At 44.3% G+C, this 17,744-nt stretch overlaps 1 protein-coding gene across 5 annotated transcripts in view; it reads left to right on the top strand.

The window, feature by feature from the left end:
* Nucleotides 1–17,744, top strand: part of LOC128409205 (zinc finger protein 260-like) — a 29,493-nt gene that overhangs the window by 3,606 nt on the left and 8,143 nt on the right. For 3 of the 5 annotated variants that reach the window (XM_053379463.1, XM_053379460.1, XM_053379459.1), the window contains exon 4: nucleotides 9,099–9,182. In XM_053379463.1, the coding sequence (XP_053235438.1) occupies nucleotides 9,099–9,182 (84 nt within the window). Of the gene's footprint in view, nucleotides 1–140; nucleotides 1,824–9,098; nucleotides 9,183–11,926; nucleotides 12,436–17,744 lie in introns of those variants that run through there. The other 2 variants (XM_053379465.1, XM_053379464.1) reach the window with 2 other exon arrangements.

Below are 17,744 nucleotides of genomic sequence, written 5' to 3'. Positions count from 1 at the left end.
TTCCTACTAAATAGCTGGATTTTTTCAGGGGACTGACTTGTAAATCTGAGGACTGTCCCTGGGAAACGGGGACGTCTGGTAACCTTAGGCTACTTCTCTGCCATCTTCAAACCCCAATTCCGCTTTCTTCACTCTCTCAGCAGGAAACTTGAGGAGGAAACACTTCTGCCCAGAGTGTGGCCAATGCTTTGCCTTCAGATTGGCTCTTGCCAGACACCAGAGAATCCACACAGGGGAGAAGATCCAGGAAAGTTCTGAGCGTGGGGAATGTTTTGGTCAGTGTTCAGAGCTTATGAGCCCTCTGGAAACCCCTATGCCTTTGGAGTTCAGGAAGATTCTTGCTCATCAGCCCATCGTTCTGATCCACCGGAACGTCCATGCAGGAGGAGATAAGTCATATCGCTGCTTGGAGTGTGGAGAAGGTTTTTCCCAACTCTCAGATTTTGTGAAACATGAAAGAGGCCACACAGGAGAGAAACCCCGCAAATACGCCGAGAGTAGGATCGGGTTCCCCAAGAGATCACAGCTTCATGGACCCCATAAAGTCCACACAGGAGAGAAGCCGCACAAATGCAGTGTGTGTGGGTTATGCTTTTCTGTTGGGTCAAAACTTGTTACCCATCAGCGAACTCACACTGGAGAAAAACCCTACAAATGCTTGGAGTGTGGGAAATCATTTGCTCAAAAGTCAGGCCTTGTGATCCATCAGAGGCTCCACACAGGAGAAAAGCCCTATGAATGCTGGGAGTGCGGGAAATGTTTTCCTCAAAACGCACAGCTTTGGAGCCATCGGTTGGTTCACACAGGGGAGAAGCGGTATAAATGCTTTGAATGTGAAAAAAAGTTTACTTCCCGTTCCAACCTTGTAACCCATCAGAGAACCCACACAGGAGAAAGGCCCCATAAGTGTCTGGAGTGTGGCAAATGTTTCCCCACAAATGTAAGTCTCAGGCGACACCAGAGAATCCACACAGGAGAGAAACCCTATGAATGTAGAGAGTGTGGCAAATGTTTTCATGAGAAAGCTGAACTTCTGAGACATCAGACTGTGCACACCGGGGAGAGGCCTCATAAATGTGCGGAGTGTGGGAAAAGCTGTATTTCAGCATCAGAACTTGTAATCCACCGGAGAATCCATACGGGAGAGAAACCGTTTGAATGTGTGGAGTGTGGGAGATGGTTTTCCCAGAAACAACACCTCTGCAGACATCAGAAGGTCCATACGGGAGAGAAACCCTACAAATGCATGAAATGTGGAAAATGCTTTGCTGGCCTATCAGACCTTCGTATACATGACAGGATACACACAGGATTGAGGCCATATGAGTGTGGAGAATGTGGAAAACGTTTTTCTACTACATCAGCTTTTATTATGCATAAGAGAGTCCACACAGGAGAGAAACCATATAAATGTTTAGACTGTGGAATGTCATTTACTTTATCAAAAAGCCTTAAGGATCACCAGAGAACCCACACAGGAGAGAAACCCCACAAATGCTTGGAGTGTGGGAAATGTTTTTCAAGGAAAGACACCCTTGTGATCCATCAGAGAACCCACACAGGAGAGAAACCCTATAAATGCTTGGAGTGTGAGAAATCATTTTCTCAGAAGCCACCCCTTGTGATTCATCAGAGAACCCACACAGGAGAGAAACCCTATAAATGCTTGGAGTGTGAGAAATCATTTCCTCGGAAGTCACACCTTGTGATCCATCAGAGAACCCACACAGGAGAGAAACCCTATAAATGCTTGGAGTGTGAGAAATCATTTCCTCGGAAGTCACGCCTTGTGATCCATCAGAGGATCCACACAGGAGAGAAACCTTACAGGTGCCTGGAGTGTGGGAAATGTTTTTCTCGGTCACAACATCTTCACAAACACCACAAAGTCCACACAGGAGAAGAGCTAGCCAACGTGTAGAGTGGGGGAAATGTTGAAGGTGGTAACCTTCCAAGACTCCATGTGGAACAAAGAGCATATAAATGTTGGGAGTGTGGGGAATATTTTGATCAGTGGTCAGCCCTCCTGGCACACCAGAGTGTCCATCCCAAAAGGAGGACGGACAGACATTAAGAGTGTGGAATATGCTTTGTAAAGAAATGAATTTTTATCAACATTGGTGACTCCACAAAGGAAATTCATTGCAAGTGTCAGGAGTGTGGGAAATGATTTGCTGCTCATTCCGACCTTCAAAGGCACCAGAGAATCCACAATAAAAGGAAACCCATTAATGTTTCGAGTGTGGGAAATGTTTTGCCTGGAAGGGGCAGGCTGGGGCTGCATCAGGGCTTCCACACAGGAGAGAAACCACAAATGTACTTTGAGTATGTGTATTGCCAGATAATTTCAGAAAGCGGTGTCTCCTAATCTCAATGTAATGGTAGCTTTAAATCCTTTTAACTCTATCTGTACATATAATGAGGACTTTCCCATGAATTTATCTGTATTGTCAGGGAACTGCCATCGGAGGAGCAGGAGGTGAAAGGGCTCACAGAGGGTGAGAGAGACCATTCAGCTGAGGAGGGAACCAGCAGGGGGAGAGGTGGAGTTCCAAGGGAAAGTGAGTCGGAGGGAGGGCTCAGAGACACTTCCAGCGAAAATAGTGGGGAGGTTTCAGGACCTCCCATAGGGACACCCACTCCTCGCCGGAAACTGTCACGCCGAGAGTCCAGAAGACGCGTTTCCGTTAAGGAGCTTTTATGCTGGAAGAAGTTCCGTAAACGCCCACTGTCCGATTCTACGAGCGACTGATGGAGCCATGCTTAAGGAGCTCCGTCACAGACAGAGGTTTGTGGACTTAGCCAAACTCTGAGGGACTAGGATTTTACGCACAAGCAGCTCACCATCCCATCACATGTATGATGAGGACTTGGCATCAACCAGAGGTCTAGACAGCTGGCCTGATAAGGAGTCAACTAGCGGACAGACCTGTCTTGACCCAGCCATGGAATTGGCAATTAGACATAGACTTTGGCTCACCGCTGTGAACAGAGGGAGTAACTTTGCTCTGTGCCAACGGAGGAGATAAGGAAGGATGGCAACAGAACTTAAAGAGCCTTCCTGCTATTAGATCGTGTTTAAAATCCTCCGTATAAGGGCTCAGCGACAACAGCTCTCTAAGTCCCTCGTTCGAGTTCTGCTGGTGAATGTCAACGTTGGCCCTATAGAGGGAAGGGAAGGATCTCCTGCTCCCAGGGTCTCTGCTGCAAATGAGATGAACCGTGAACTTCGCTTTTGCAGTTATCTCCATTATATCCTTTTGATCTTGTATCCTAAGTGTCCCTCATTACTGAGTATGGAACATAGATGTTAGACTGCTAGAATAATATTTAGAATATACTGGACCCCATTACGTTTGTTTTAAAAAGGGCTATCTCAGGTATCTTAACTGTTGGAGATGCACTAGGGATAATGCTTCTCTAAAACATACGTTTTTTCATGCTCCTATAACTGAAACTATGAACAGAACTGTACGGAACAACCTTACATTTACTGAGAAAAATATCCTCTTGAATTATATACCCAGCACATGGAACCTTACAAAAGGACTATACGAGTGGACTCTCCGTCCCCTGACCGCAGCAAAAGGACTGATACTGATGAATTGGAAAAATAAAAATGCGGCTCCCTTCTACGGTTGGATTGGAAAGTTATACAAACTCGCAACATATAAACGACTTGCATATAAATGCAGACTTGCCATGGACAAGTTCAATGACATTTTGGATCCATTTTTACAAATACTGTAATGTAATAGGTTAAGGTCTGGTGAAGTACAATAACAACCTTCTAAAATATACAGATTGGGGTTTCCACCTATCCCCCCTTTATTTCCCCCTCTTACATGGTTTCTGTTTCTCTTTTTCTCTTATTTACGTCTCACCATGTTTGTTGTTGTTGTTTAGTCGTTTAGTCGTGTCCGACTCTTCATGACCCCCTGGACCAGTGCATGCCAGGCACTCCTGTCTTCCACTGCCTCCCGCAGTTTGGTCAGACTCATGTTTGTGGCTTCGAGAACACTATCCAACCATCTCATCCTCTGTCGCCCCCTTCTCCTTGTGCCCTCCATCTTTCCCAGCATCAGTGTCTTCTCCAGGGAGTCTTCTCTTCTCATGAGGTGGCCAAAGTACTGGAGCCTCAGCTTCACGATCTGTCCTTCCAGTGAGCACTCAGGGCTGATTTCATTAAGAATGGATGCGTTTGATCTTCTTGCAGTCCATGGGACTCTCAAGAGTCTTCTCCAGCACCATAATTCAAAACTCACCATGTTTAGTGCACGTATAATTTTGTACTTTTTCAACTTTCAATAAAGATTGTTTTTTTTAAGAAAGTTAGACTGCTTATTTGCTTTCTCTTTGCTTAAATTAATAAAAGCTTCGTCCTGTTCCATCGTCACCACCAAAGAGTACATTGAGCTTGGGAATTCAAAAAAGTTTTAAGCCATGAACAAAATATTCCCTTTACTCCTCATCTCTGAAACAAGCAGGACAAAAAGCCTCCCAAAAAATCTTTGGAATGTGAAAAATCCTACTTCCTCCCCCTTTTTAAAAATTTCATTTATTGAAAATCAAAGCAGTGCATACAAAAAAAACTCCAAGTCAGAAAAACACTCTCAGTGAATTCAGCCTGATGCAATCTCACTTTATGCAAGATAAGTAAGAAAAACAAAAGAAAAAATTAAAGGAAGGGAAGAAAAAACTGTTGAGTAAGACTACTAACATACTAAGTACGTTGAAGTTTGAATTTCAAAGGATCATAAACAAATGTACATTTTCCATTTTGCTGATGGTATTCCTTTTACTGATACTTTCCCCATTCTGCTTTGAGGTTAGTTTCTTGAATGGTCCAGTGGAGGACAACTTTCAGGAAACAAATAAACAAGATCTCCTCGGTTTTGAAAACTGCCAAATTCTCCTCCTGACAACCTTGATGGGGCTTAAGGCAGTTTTACACTGGAAGTGAGTGAGGTTGCCCAGCATCTCCCTCTTTCGCCTCCTGCAAACTGAGAGGGGATTGCATTGTCGGAATTCAAGCGAGCAGAGCCTCCAGCTCTTAGGAATTTGGCCACCCTCCAGGTGCCCGGCTTGAATCCTTGTGACCTCCCGTCTGCGACTACCGGCAAGATCAAAGGAGGTCTCCAATCGGCGATTCTCCTCAACGTGAAGGAGAACACACCACTCCTCCCACTCCTCTCCCAGGGAGGGGGAAAGAGCCAGACAGAAATATATTTACATGTCTTTATTCCTGTCTTTCACCAGTACAGAGAAAACATGTCTGCACACTCTGCTTCCCACTGCAGAGAGAGAAATAAACCCCACCCATGTACTTCCAGTACAGGGTCATGTGCTGCTCTGAGGTAACATCCGGCTCTCAGAGCACTTTACAAACTGTCCCTGGTTCCCACGGTACAATCCAATAACACCCACATCCTGTTTACCATTCCAGCCACCTGGTGCTTGCTTCTGCATTGCTCCTTTTTCGTAACACCCAAAATCCTTATTTCTGTCCCCGCTCCTAGAACTGTCTTGGGCGAGCCTTAGCCGGAAGGCAGGACCCGCCTGCACCAGCCCAGCTGCATTTCTCCTCTCCCGCCTTTTCCCTGTTACCGGAAAAATTTGAGGGCTCCCTTGGGCAAAAAGTAAAGACACCAACCAGAGTAAATTGAAGCAAATCAGCAGCCTGTAGGCTTGGTCTTTATTGAAGAAAGACTGTCGCGACAGGGTGCTCCCCTCACCTGCAGGTGAGAGGAAAGACCCAGAAAAATAGTGTGCAAGGTCTTATAAAAACTTTTTGAAATTCCCCTCCTCTAGGTCAAGCCCACCCCCAGAAACATCATGCATACATTACAGAAAGGAGGGGTTGAGGGAGGAGTTGTGGTGGTAACCTGAGTGTCTTGTCACCTGGCTGGTTCCTCCTTTCCGCCCTCCCCATGAGTCACTTCCAGGAGACAAAGGGGAGTTTGCAGTTTCCTACCCCGAGGGAAGATCTGATCATTGTCCTTTGTTTCAGTCCATGCTGAATCCACTCCCATATGCAAGTTCTTTGTGATCTTGATTGTCTTCTGTCTGGGATCATCAGGGTTGGCATAGCAACTGGGCAGGGCTCCTGTGGATGTGCTGAGACGGTGAAGGGATTATGGCTGACCAGGACCAAGGCACCCCCCTTTGATAGTTCTTGTCATATGGAGTAAAATAAAATGGAACAGTGCAAATCCGATGTATGGTTGATTTTCTATGAATTTATAACAGAAATGTGGCGTATGGAGTGTGTGAGTGTGTGTGTGTGTGTGAAGTTTGTACAAACAGAATGATTGGGGTGGGGGGGTTCCTGCTACAGTATACAATGGGCTCAGGGCGGCCTCTGCTGCTCTCCGCTTCCACAGCTACCATCACAACAACCCTGTGAGGTGGGGCAGCTTGAGAGGCCGCCAGCAGCCACAGGTTGCTCCCTGATCAGTCCTTTTGGTTAAATGGGGACTCTTAATCTTAGGGTAACGGGTTCGAGTCCCACGTGAGGTAAAAGAGTGGTGCATTGCCGGGGGTTGGACTGGATGACCTCGGGGTCCCTTCCAAGTCTAGAATCCAACCGCGTGGACATGCAAGTTGGTTTCATCTTCTCATTCTTTTTGCCGGGCACCACTGCGACGTGTTAGGCGGTGCAGAGAGGTGTGCAAGTAGGTGAGTAAATAGAAAGGGAAAATAAAAATAAAAGGAGCACCCTTCCCCAGAGCCGCCCCAAAGGCACTTTTTTCCCCCATCACAGAGGAACAGACTACAAATCCCAGAATCCTTTGCGTCTGGGAAAAGGGAAGAAGCGAAGGGGCAGGACGTCGCAAGAGGTGCCTGTTTCCTCTGGCCAGCCCCCTTTTGTGTGGGTCTTTTGCAGGAGGCGTCCGGCCATTGCGATCTCTGGGGTGCAAAGAGGTTTTGCAGGGGAGGCTGAAGGTGGGAGCAGGAAGGAGTCTTTGCTGGCAGAGGCGCCCTTCGGAAGCAGCTCTACACGGGTGAGAGGAGACCGTCTGAACCCTGCAACACGTGAATGCCGGTGAGGGGGCGGGGCAGAAAAGGGCGGCGGGAAAGATGAGCCATTTTGGCTTTTCCCATTGCACGGATAAGTTTGCACGTTGCGTCGGGGTGAAAGAGGAGGAAGGGGAGATTCTCGAGAGCAGAAGAAGGGATCTCTTTCACTTGTTTATTCCTCATTGAAAGCTTTGAAATGAAATGATAAAATGTAAAATTATGTAAAAGGCAATGGTAACCAGAGATAAATATGAATATGAAACGTAGTAATAGTAGATGATAAATATGCGCCAAGAATGGAGTGCCAAATGGTATTAATTTGTATAAAGCCTATAAAAATAACTGACAAAAACTGAAATGAAATGAAAGCTTGGTGGTAGATTGTGCATATTTTGAATTAAAAAATCTGGACATTAAGAAAAATCAGCTAACATTACCATCCCTTTTTTAGAAATGCAAAAAGGTTGCAATTGGAGTACCCCCCTGAATATTTTAAAGTGTTCCCAAATGTCCTGTATATCATGGGGATGGGGTGTGTGGAAATCTCAGATCCTGGGGCCAAACGGGGGTCTAGCTGGACTCGTTTCTCCCCCCCCCCATGCCAGCCCCATCTCCCTAGGGTGCTTCAGCCCTGCTCTAAGTCGGGTGCTTTTGCCTGGCTAGAATATGCCATCGATTTCCCCCCTGACCTGCTTGGCTGGAGTTGTGTGTGCATGTAAATAGACCTCTGGTTTCTGTGTATGTATCCCATGGGTTGTGTGTCTTTTACTTCCTTGCGTTCATACCCCACCCATCCTGGAAGGAGCTCAAGGTAGTTTGCATGTTCCCCATCTCTCCATTTCTTCCCCACAACAACCCTGTGAGGGAGGCCAAACTGAGAGACGGTGACCGGCCCAAGATCACCCAGTGGGCTTCATGGCCAGGTGGGGATTTGAACCCCGAGCACAGAACTCTAACCACTACACCACATTGCCACTCTGGACTAGCAGTGCTTCTTGGTATTAGACGGGGGTCTTTTCCCAGCCTCTCTTAGATAGATCACGAATTGGACTTGGGGGTATTTGCTCTGTCAAATGAGCTAAGGCTGCTCTCGAATCTCTTTTTTATATTTTTTTTGAATTATTTAATTTTCAAATATTGCATATTCTTTTAAAATACAATTGTAACTACTCTCTCATATCCGTTGACTTCCCATCCACCCTGGGAGCCAGTGTGGTGTAGTGGTTAAGAGCAGTGGACTCGTAATCTGGGGAACCGGGTTCGCTTCCCCACTCCTCCACATGCAGCTGCTGGGTGACCTTGGGCCAGTCACACTTCTCTGAAGTCTCTCAGCCCCACTCACCTCACAGAGTGTTTGTTGTGGGGGAGGAAGGGAAAGGAGATTGTTAGCCGCTTTGAGACTCCTGAAGGGGAGTGAAAGGCGGGATATCAAATCCAAACTCTTCCTCCTCTTCTTCTTGACTTCCCATCCATCCTGCCATGGTGTTTTTCTATTCCCTTACAAAGCTGCAACGTTACTTATATTATGTCCATTCTGGACTTAACCATCCAGGGGTCCTTTATCTTTTTTTATTAAAAAAGAATGTAAAAGAATGAAAGTCTGCTATCCTCCTTCACTCCCACACTTTTTAGACTTGCATCATTTTGTGACGCAGTAATTCGGTTTCCCTAGCAAACCAGAGGTTAAACTAACCCCTTTCCAGCCCCGGTAGGAACGTGGGGAGTGTTTAAACGCCACACCTACACACTGCAGCTGACACACTAGCGTGTCACGACATTAGTGGCAAAAGTCCAGTACAGAGCATTAAACATTGAATATAAAGGATCCAAAGACAGGACTTTTATGATTTGAAAACGGAGACAACTTATGTACTTTTTGGTAACACAAGAATATCAATAATAATAATAATAATAATAATAATAATAGAATGTAGTTGGAACGATCTATGGGGAAGACCGAGATTCCCACTCTGCGCTTGCCACCAAAGGCGTTCCTGAGGTGCTGCAGTTTTTGCTGAGGGCGTTTTGTCATTACAGAGACTGCTAACCTTTGATTACGGGGCTGTTTATTTCTCCAGGGTCGAAAGGGCCCTCCCTGCTGGACGTTGGCCGAAGAGCAAGGGTGGCCATGCTGGACAATGAGAGGAACATGGCCTCTCTGGGTAAGGAGCCTCCTTCCTTGAGTCTGAAGCAGTCCTTCCGGGACATTTTCTTCTCACTCTTCTTTTGGGGTGGAGGGGTAGGTGGGGAGCAGGTTTGTTGCACCAGAGCTGCAAATGTACTTTATTCTTAACGCCATCCATTTTAATCCCAACCTTTCCACTCCAAGGAGCTCAATGTGGGGCACACGGGTCTCCCCCTCATTTAATCCCCACAACAAGCCCTAAATGGCCTTGGCCCCATATACTAAGGAGCATCTACATCCCATCATTTAGCCAGGACACTGAGGTCCAGCTCTGAGGGGCTTCTACCGGTTCCCTCGACGTGAGAAGTGAAGCGATAGGGAACCAGGCAGGGGCCTTCTTTGTAGTGGCGCCCGCCCTAGTAAACACCCTCCCTTCATATATCAAGGAAATAAATAACTATATTACCTTTAGGAGCCCTGTGTCAGGAAGTTTTTAATGTTGGACATTTGATTATGTTTTTATATGTGCTGGAAGCTGCCCAGAGTGGGTGGGGTGACCCCGTCAGATGGGTGGGGTTTAAATCAAAAAGTATTAGTCTCCCAGGTTCTAGTCGGGCACTTTAACCACTGCGCTGCACTCTAGCTGTGCAAAATGGGTTTGCTGGCATGTGAGGGACTCCCACCAGCGTAACAGCAATACTCCAGAAGTGCCAACCAAGTCCCCTCCCTGGGGTCCTGGCAGTGCAGTCCTGACCCCCCACCCTGCAGCCATCTTCAGCCGTCCTCCCTTCTCCTTCCAGCACAGAGCAAAGGACCACCTTCCCCCCGCAAACATGCAGCCCCCTAACCCAAGGTACTGTTTAGTTATGGGTTCTTGATGAGCAGTCGTTGGGGATAGTTTGGACCATAAGGCCGAATGCTTCCTCACTTCTTCTTTCTCCTCGTCTTCCTTCTTCTTCCTTCTTTCCCGCATAGCACTGCCGTTTCCCCAGACGAGCCTCGTCACTAGCGCAGAGCAAGCGGAAGAGCCCAGGGCGCCACAATATCAGATCTCAAACGGAACAGGAGCTGCCATTTTGGACACCAGCTCAGGTGAGGCAGTTTGGGCGGGATGCAGAGTCCGTTGAGAGTTTCTCCTTTGCGAAGAAATGGCAAGAAAAATGTTCTCTGTTACTTCATTTTTAAAAAGCGCTTCCACTGGTTATACATTATGCAGTGGGCGGGGGGAGGGGGAGAAGTGGTACGACCTCCGTCTCTCACGCATCATCTGATCCAATGATTTCAGTCTGGATTCTGAAGCTACTTCTCTGCCATCTTCAAACCCTGATTCCACTTTCTTCACTCTCTCAGCAGGTATTTCAAGGAGGAAACACTTCTGTCCAGAGAGTGGCCAATGCTTTGCCTTCAGATTGGCTCTTGCTAGACACCAGAGAATCCACACAGGGGAGAAGATCCAGGAAAGCTCTGAGAGCGGGGAATGTTTTGGTCAGAGTTCAGAGCTTATGAGCCCTTTGGAAACCCCTATGTCTTTGGAGTTCAGGAAGATTCTTGCTCATCAGCCCATCGTTCTGATCCACCGGAACGTCCATGCTGGAGGAGATAAGTCATATCGCTGCTTGGAGTGTGGGGAAGGTTTTTCCCAACTCTCAGATTTTGTGAAACATGAAAGAGGCCACACAGGAGAGAAACCCCACAAATATGGCAAGAGTAGGATCAGGTTCCCCAAGAGATCACAGCTTCATGGACACCATAAAGTCCACGCAGGAGAGAAGCCCCACAAATGCAGTGTGTGTGGGTTATGCTTTTCTGTTAGGTCAGAACTTGTTACCCATCAGCGAACCCACACTGGAGAAAAACCCTATGAATGCCCAGAGTGTGGAAAATCATTTGCTCACAAATCAGGCCTTGTGGTCCATTGGAGGCTCCACACAGGAGAGAAGCCCTATGAATGCTGGGAGTGTGGGAAATGTTTTCCTCAAAACGCACAGCTTTGGAGCCATCGGTTGGTTCACACAGGGGAGAAACGGTATAAATGCTTTGAATGTGGGAAAAAGTTTACTTCCCGTTCCGGCCTTGTAACCCATCAGAAAACCCACACAGGAGAAAGGCCCCATAAGTGTCTGGAGTGTGGCAAATGTTTCCCCACAAATGTAAGTCTCAGGCGACACCAGAGAATCCACACAGGAGAGAAACCCTATGAATGTAGAGAGTGTGGGAAATGTTTTCATGAGAAAGGTGAACTTCTGAGGCATCAGACTGTGCACACCGGGGAGAGGCCTCATAAATGTGCAGAGTGTGGGAAAAGTTTTCTTGTACCAGCACAACTTGCAATCCACCAGAGAATCCATACGGGAGAGAAACCCTACAAATGCATGGAGTGTGAAAAATGCTTTTCCCAGAAACAACACCTCAAGCAGCACGAAAAAATCCACACTGGGCAGAAACCCTATAAATGCATGGAGTGTGAAAAATGTTTTGCCAACAAATCACACCTTCATGTACACCAGAGAATCCACACAGGAGTGAGACCATATGAATGTGGAGAGTGTGGGAAATGTTTTTCCACTTCATCACATCTTATTTCTCATAAAAGAGTCCACACAGGAGAAAAGCCATATAAATGTTTAGACTGTGGAATGTCATTTACTTTAGCACAAAGCCTTAGGGGGCACCAGAAGATCCACACAGGAGAGAAACCCCACAAATGCTTGGAGTGTGGGAAATGTTTTTCAAGGAAAGACACCCTTGTGAAACATCAGAGAACCCACACAGGAGAGAAACCCTATAAATGCTTGGAGTGTGGGGAATACTTTGCAAGAAAATCAGAGCTTAACATGCATCAAAGGATACACACAGGAGAGGAACCTTACAAGTGCTTGGAGTGTGGGAAATGTTTTTCAAGGAAAGACAACCTTGTGAAACATCAGAGAACCCACACAGGAGAGAAACCCTAAAAATGCATGGAGTGTGGGAAATGTTTTTCTCCATCATCACATGTTCGCAAACACCAGAAAGTCCACACAGGAGAGAGGCCTTACCAATGTGTAGAGTGTGGGAAATGGTTTTCACAGAGTGGAAGCCTTCGAAAACACCAGAGACTCCATATGGAATAGAAAGCATATAAATGTTGGGAGTGCGGGGAATGCTTTGTAAAGAAATGAATCTTTTATCAACACTGGAGTCTCCACGAAGGAAATACAATGCAAGTGTCTGGAGTGTGGGAAATGATTTGCTGCTCATTTGGACCTTCAAAGGCACCAGAGAATCCACTAAAAAGGGAAACCCATTAATGTTTCGAGTGCGGGAAATGTTTGGCCTGGAAGGGACAGGCTGGGGCTGCCTCAGGGAGTCCACACAGGAGAGAAACCACACCAACGCTCTGAGTATGTGTAATGCCGGATATTTTTAGAAGATGGTGTCTCCTGATCTCGATGTAATGGTAGCTTTAAATCCTTTTAAATCTATCTATACATATAACGAGGGCTTCCCCATGAATTTATCTGTATAATATATGTAACAAGGACTGAGAGATTGTGGTGGGAGGGAGGTTCATTTAATCTCAATGAAAACAAGTGGTACAGTGACAATAAAGTATTTCTATATATTTCTATATAATGAGAACATGGCATCAACCAGAGGTCTAGACAGCTGGCCTGATAAAGCGTCAACTAGCGGACAGGCCTGTCTTGACGAAGCCATGGAACTGGCAATTAGATATAGACTTTGGCTCACCTCTAGGAAAAGAGAGAGTAACTTTGCTCTGTGCCAACTGCAGAGATAAGGGAGAATGGCAACAGAACTTAAAGAGCCCTCCTGCTATTGGATCATGTTTAAAAGCCTCTATATAAGAGCTCAGCGACAGCACTCTCTGAGTCCCTCGTTCGAGTTCTGCCGGAGAACATCAGTGTTGGCCCTATTGAGGGAAGGGAAGGATTTCCTGCTCCCAGGGTCTCTGCAGCAAATGAGATGAACCTTGAAATTCGCTTTTGCAGTTATCTCCATAATATCCTTTTAATCTTGTATCTTAAGTGTCGCTCATTAGTGAGTGTGGAACATAGATGTTAGCCTGCTAGAATAATATTTAGAATATACTGGACCCCATTACCTTTGTTTTAAATTGAGCTATCTCGGGTATCTAACTGTTGGAGATGCACTAGGGATAATGCTTCTCTAAAACATAAGTTTTTTCATTGTCCTATAACTGAAACTATCAACAGAACTGTATGGAAGAACCTTACATTTACTGAGCAAAATATCCTCTTGAATTATATACCCAGCACATGGAACCTTACAAAAGGACTATAGGAGTGGACTTTCCGAGCCCTGACTGCAGCAAAAGGACTGATACTGATGAATTGGAAAAATAAAAATGCGGCTCCCTTCTATGAATGGATTGGAGACTTCTACAAACTCACAACATATAAACAACTTGCATATAAATGCAGACTTGCCATGGACAAGTTCAATGATATTTTGGATCCATTTTTACAACTACTGTAATAGGTTAAGGTCTGGTGAAGTACAATAACAACCTTGTAAAATATACAGTTTGGGGTTTCCATCTCCCCCCCCCCTTTATTTCCCCCTCTTACACGGTTTCTATTTCTCTTTCTCTCTCTTATTTACATCTCACCATGTTTAGTTCACGTATAATTTTGTACTTTTTCAACTTTCAGTTAAATTTTTTTTTTAAAAAAGTTAGACTGATTATTTGCCTTCTCTTTGCTTAAATTAATAAGAGCTTCTTGGACTTCCGGTTTGGGTCGCGGACAGCGAGGAAGCGCAGAGAGCCCCTGTAAAGGGCTTTCTGAACAACACGGAGGCTTGGGGGAGTCGCAAAGGCACTGCGCCCCCCAAAAATCCCAGGGGGGAGACCCCTGGGGGCTAGGCTTCCCAGCAGCGTGGGAGCGGTTTTTTGCCGTCTTTTCGGGTTTTTTTTATGGAAGAAACTCGGGACGGGACTGCGAGCGCAAAATGGGAGAGCACCGACTCCGTGTTGTGATGCCTCTAGCTTCTGCTGAGAAAGGCGACGAACCTCCTCAAGATAAAAATGGATTCTCCTGCGTGCTATGATTTAAAACATCCTAAAAAATTGGAACCTAAGCGAGGAGAATCCTGGATGTTTTAAGATTCGGCAAGGAATTCATCCGGTTGAGAGCAGAAAATGGCGCGGGCTACAGAATCGCAGATATATAAAAAAGGGAAGTAGCTGCTTACCGGCCTGACTGAGTGAGTACAGAACGCCGCGGCAACTTTGCTAAGGCTAACAAATTACTAAACACAAAGTAGCAAAGAAGATGCCTGCTTGAATCTATATTTTACCCCCCCCCCCCCGCATACCTTGTTTCTTTTGCGGAGGGATACAGTTGCAAATAATCAATTGAACTCATCGGTTGGGGAGGACAAATATATATGCATTTAAAGACTGCAAGAGCTTACTGCAAGTGGCATTGAAAGGCGAAATATAAAGAGACAGAAGGGAGAACTTTGTTACAGACGTCTTGGAAGTTTGAACACAGTGAACTAAAATACAGCGAGGAACGTAAAGCCACTCTAAGGAGACTTATAACCCCCCCACAATTTTTTCTCTTTGGCAACTTTACTTTTTCTCTTTTCTTTTTTTTCTTACCCCGCTGAGCGGCACCAGTTCCTTTTTGGCTACTTAATAACTATAGCGACCGGTCCTGTAACCCCTCAGCTGCTGGAATATAGCGTGAAAGTAAATTTGAGCACTAGACCACCTATCTATAATATAGAGGGGCCGGTGTATTTAATCAACTAGAACTGATCTCTTAGCCTCAACGTAACAGACTTCTTAAATCTCTGTTGGATAGATACTTTGTTGGATAGACATTTACCGCCTACTCCTTGGGACTGTGTTAGATACCTTTAGAACAAAACAAAACAAAAAAGCAAGAAGGTTGTAGAACAAAGATGACCTTTTCTCCTTATTTTTATGAATTTTAAGTGGACTGGACTACATTACCATGGTATATGTTACCACGTTGGATTAGGCCGTCAAGTGGCTGAAGAGTATAGGACCACGCCGATCTGGCTAAAGTAACTTTTGTGAAATACCTTGGGTAACATCTTTGAACCTTGTCCTGTGTACTTCAAAAAGACTGCTGACTTGACTTAGCCCAGTTAACTACCTTATATGGAAGAAGAAATCTCTACCGCTGGGTCTTTAATTTGACATACTTCATTGTGGTTTAACCTTCTTTGCGGTTGGGTTTATACTCTTACCACCTTTGGAAAATAATTGGAAAATATTTACTTATTCCATTCCCCCCTATTTTTGCTTATTTTTGTGAGATAAGATTATTCGTCCTTTGGTTTAAAAAGGAATGATGAGTAATTTGTAAGCATAGTAAATTGGGTTTGGAAGATATATTTGTAGACCCAATTTAGATATTCGACTGAGACATTTTATAAGACTTTAGAAGAGATTGTGAGCCCTTAAAGGGAGAGAGTCAGTTGTAAAATATAAAGTGTAAAAATAAGGACATAATGTTGGGGGAAAATGGGAAAAAGATGGGGGGGACCCCAGCGGAAAGGAAGACATCCAGACAAGAGGAAATTAAAGATCTAGATTTTTTATGGTTAAAAATCAAGGATGAGTTTAAACAGAGTGAAATACATATGGAAAATAAACTAGGAGAAGTGCAGGAGATGATAGAAAGATAGAAGAGGCAGTAGGTGAACTTTCCACTAAAATCCAAGAATTATCAGTTAAGTCAAAAATATTTGAAGAAACTAATAAAAAAATTCAGAAAGAGATGAGAGAACAGAAAAAGGAGACAGAAAAAATAAAGGAAGAAATGAAAGAGGTGAATAAAATGCAAGAGCAAATATGGGATAACTTAGCGATGACAGAAATGCGACAGAAACAACTTCACTTGAAATTCAGAGGAATAGGAGAAGAAGTGAAAGAGAATGTAAAAGAGAAAATGATTAAGGAGCTAACTAAATGGCTGGAACTAAAAGAGGAAGAGGTAGCATATGCGATAGAGAACGCCTTTAGAATAAGAACGAGAGGCCAACAAAATAAGCTTAAAAAACCCCTTGGGGACTGTCTAGTAATCTTTAACTCAATAGAGATGAAGAACTTAATATTAAAAACGAGCTACCATAAAAAATTAATAATTGATGGCAGACCAATTATTGTCCTTAAAGAAATACCAGTTAGACTCCTTCGTAAAAGAGAGGGATACAGACAAATAGTAGGTGTCCTGAAGAGAAATGCCATACAATATAGATGGGAGTTCCCTGAAGGGATTGCCTTCTTTTTTAAAGATAAAAGGTTTAAGCTGACAGACGTCCAAGAGGTGGAAAATTTTTTGAGAAGGTATGAGAAAGAGTTGGGTAAGGTTGAAGACGGGATAAGAGACAGAGAGGGAAGCAAAACCGAGAAAAGAGGAAGGAAAGAGAGGAGAGGGGCACGGGAAGAGAAAGAAGACGAAGAAGAAGTAGTAGAAGAGGAAAAAGGTGCCGTGGGAGGTGAAGAGGCAGAAGAAGAAGAGTATACAGAGAACGGAAGCTCCAAAACACAAGTTTGAAAATCTAAATTGAATAAATAGAAATTAATTTTAATAATGTCTTTGAATTTTTTGTCCTGGAATGTAAATGGTTTAAATGAAAAATCGAAAAGGAATAAAATAGAGAAAGTTTTGAGGAATAAAAACTATGATGTGATTTGTTGTCAAGAGACGCACGTGGCCAAAAAACACAAACATATATTGATAAATAAAAAGTTGGGAGTTGAATTTATTAACTCAGATGTAAATAAAAAAAGAGGATTGGTGATTTACGTTAAGGAGAAATGGGAACCTGTATTAATTTGCAAAGATGATGAGGGAAGAATCTTGGAGATCTGAATGGAGTACCAATACCAGAATTAGACAGAAGTGGAAAAAAGAGGAAATCGAACCAAGGGAAACTTCCAAAATCCTTTAATAACCTTGAAGAAAATCTAGATTTGATCGATATTTGGAGGCATAAAAACCCAATAATGAGACAATTTACACATTTCTCAGAACCACACCAGAGCTGGGGTAGAATTGACCAGATATGGGTCTCAAGAGAACTATCGACAAGAACAACGAGATGTGTAATACAACCCAGAACCCTTTCCGATCACAACCCAATCATTTTGGAAATAAAGTGTAAGTCAACTGGGCCATATAGGTGGAGAATGAATGAATACTTACTTGAAAATGACGAGACGGCCGAGAAGGCTAAAAATACCCTAAAAGACTATTTTGACATAAACTTAAATAAAGAAACAAAAATTGATACAGTTTGGGACGCCAGCAAGGCGGTTCTTAGAGGATTCTTAATCCAACAGAACAATTATAGAAGGAAACTAAGAGAATCGAAGAAAGAAGAAATTATTAAGCAATTAAGAGACTGTGAGGAAAAATTAACAATAAACCCTAGGGATGAAAGGACTAAACAAATCTCTAGAATGCTGCAAACACAATATTCAATATTAATAAGCCAAGAAGTAGAATGGAGAATCAAATCAATGAAGCAGAAATACTTTGAATCTGCAAACAAAACGGGGAAACTACTGGCGTGGCAATTAAGAAAAAGGAAA

This window comes from Podarcis raffonei, chromosome 2, assembly GCF_027172205.1.
Source record: "Podarcis raffonei isolate rPodRaf1 chromosome 2, rPodRaf1.pri, whole genome shotgun sequence".
Taxonomy (NCBI): domain Eukaryota; kingdom Metazoa; phylum Chordata; class Lepidosauria; order Squamata; family Lacertidae; genus Podarcis; species Podarcis raffonei.
This window is presented reverse-complemented; position numbering and strand designations above follow the sequence as displayed.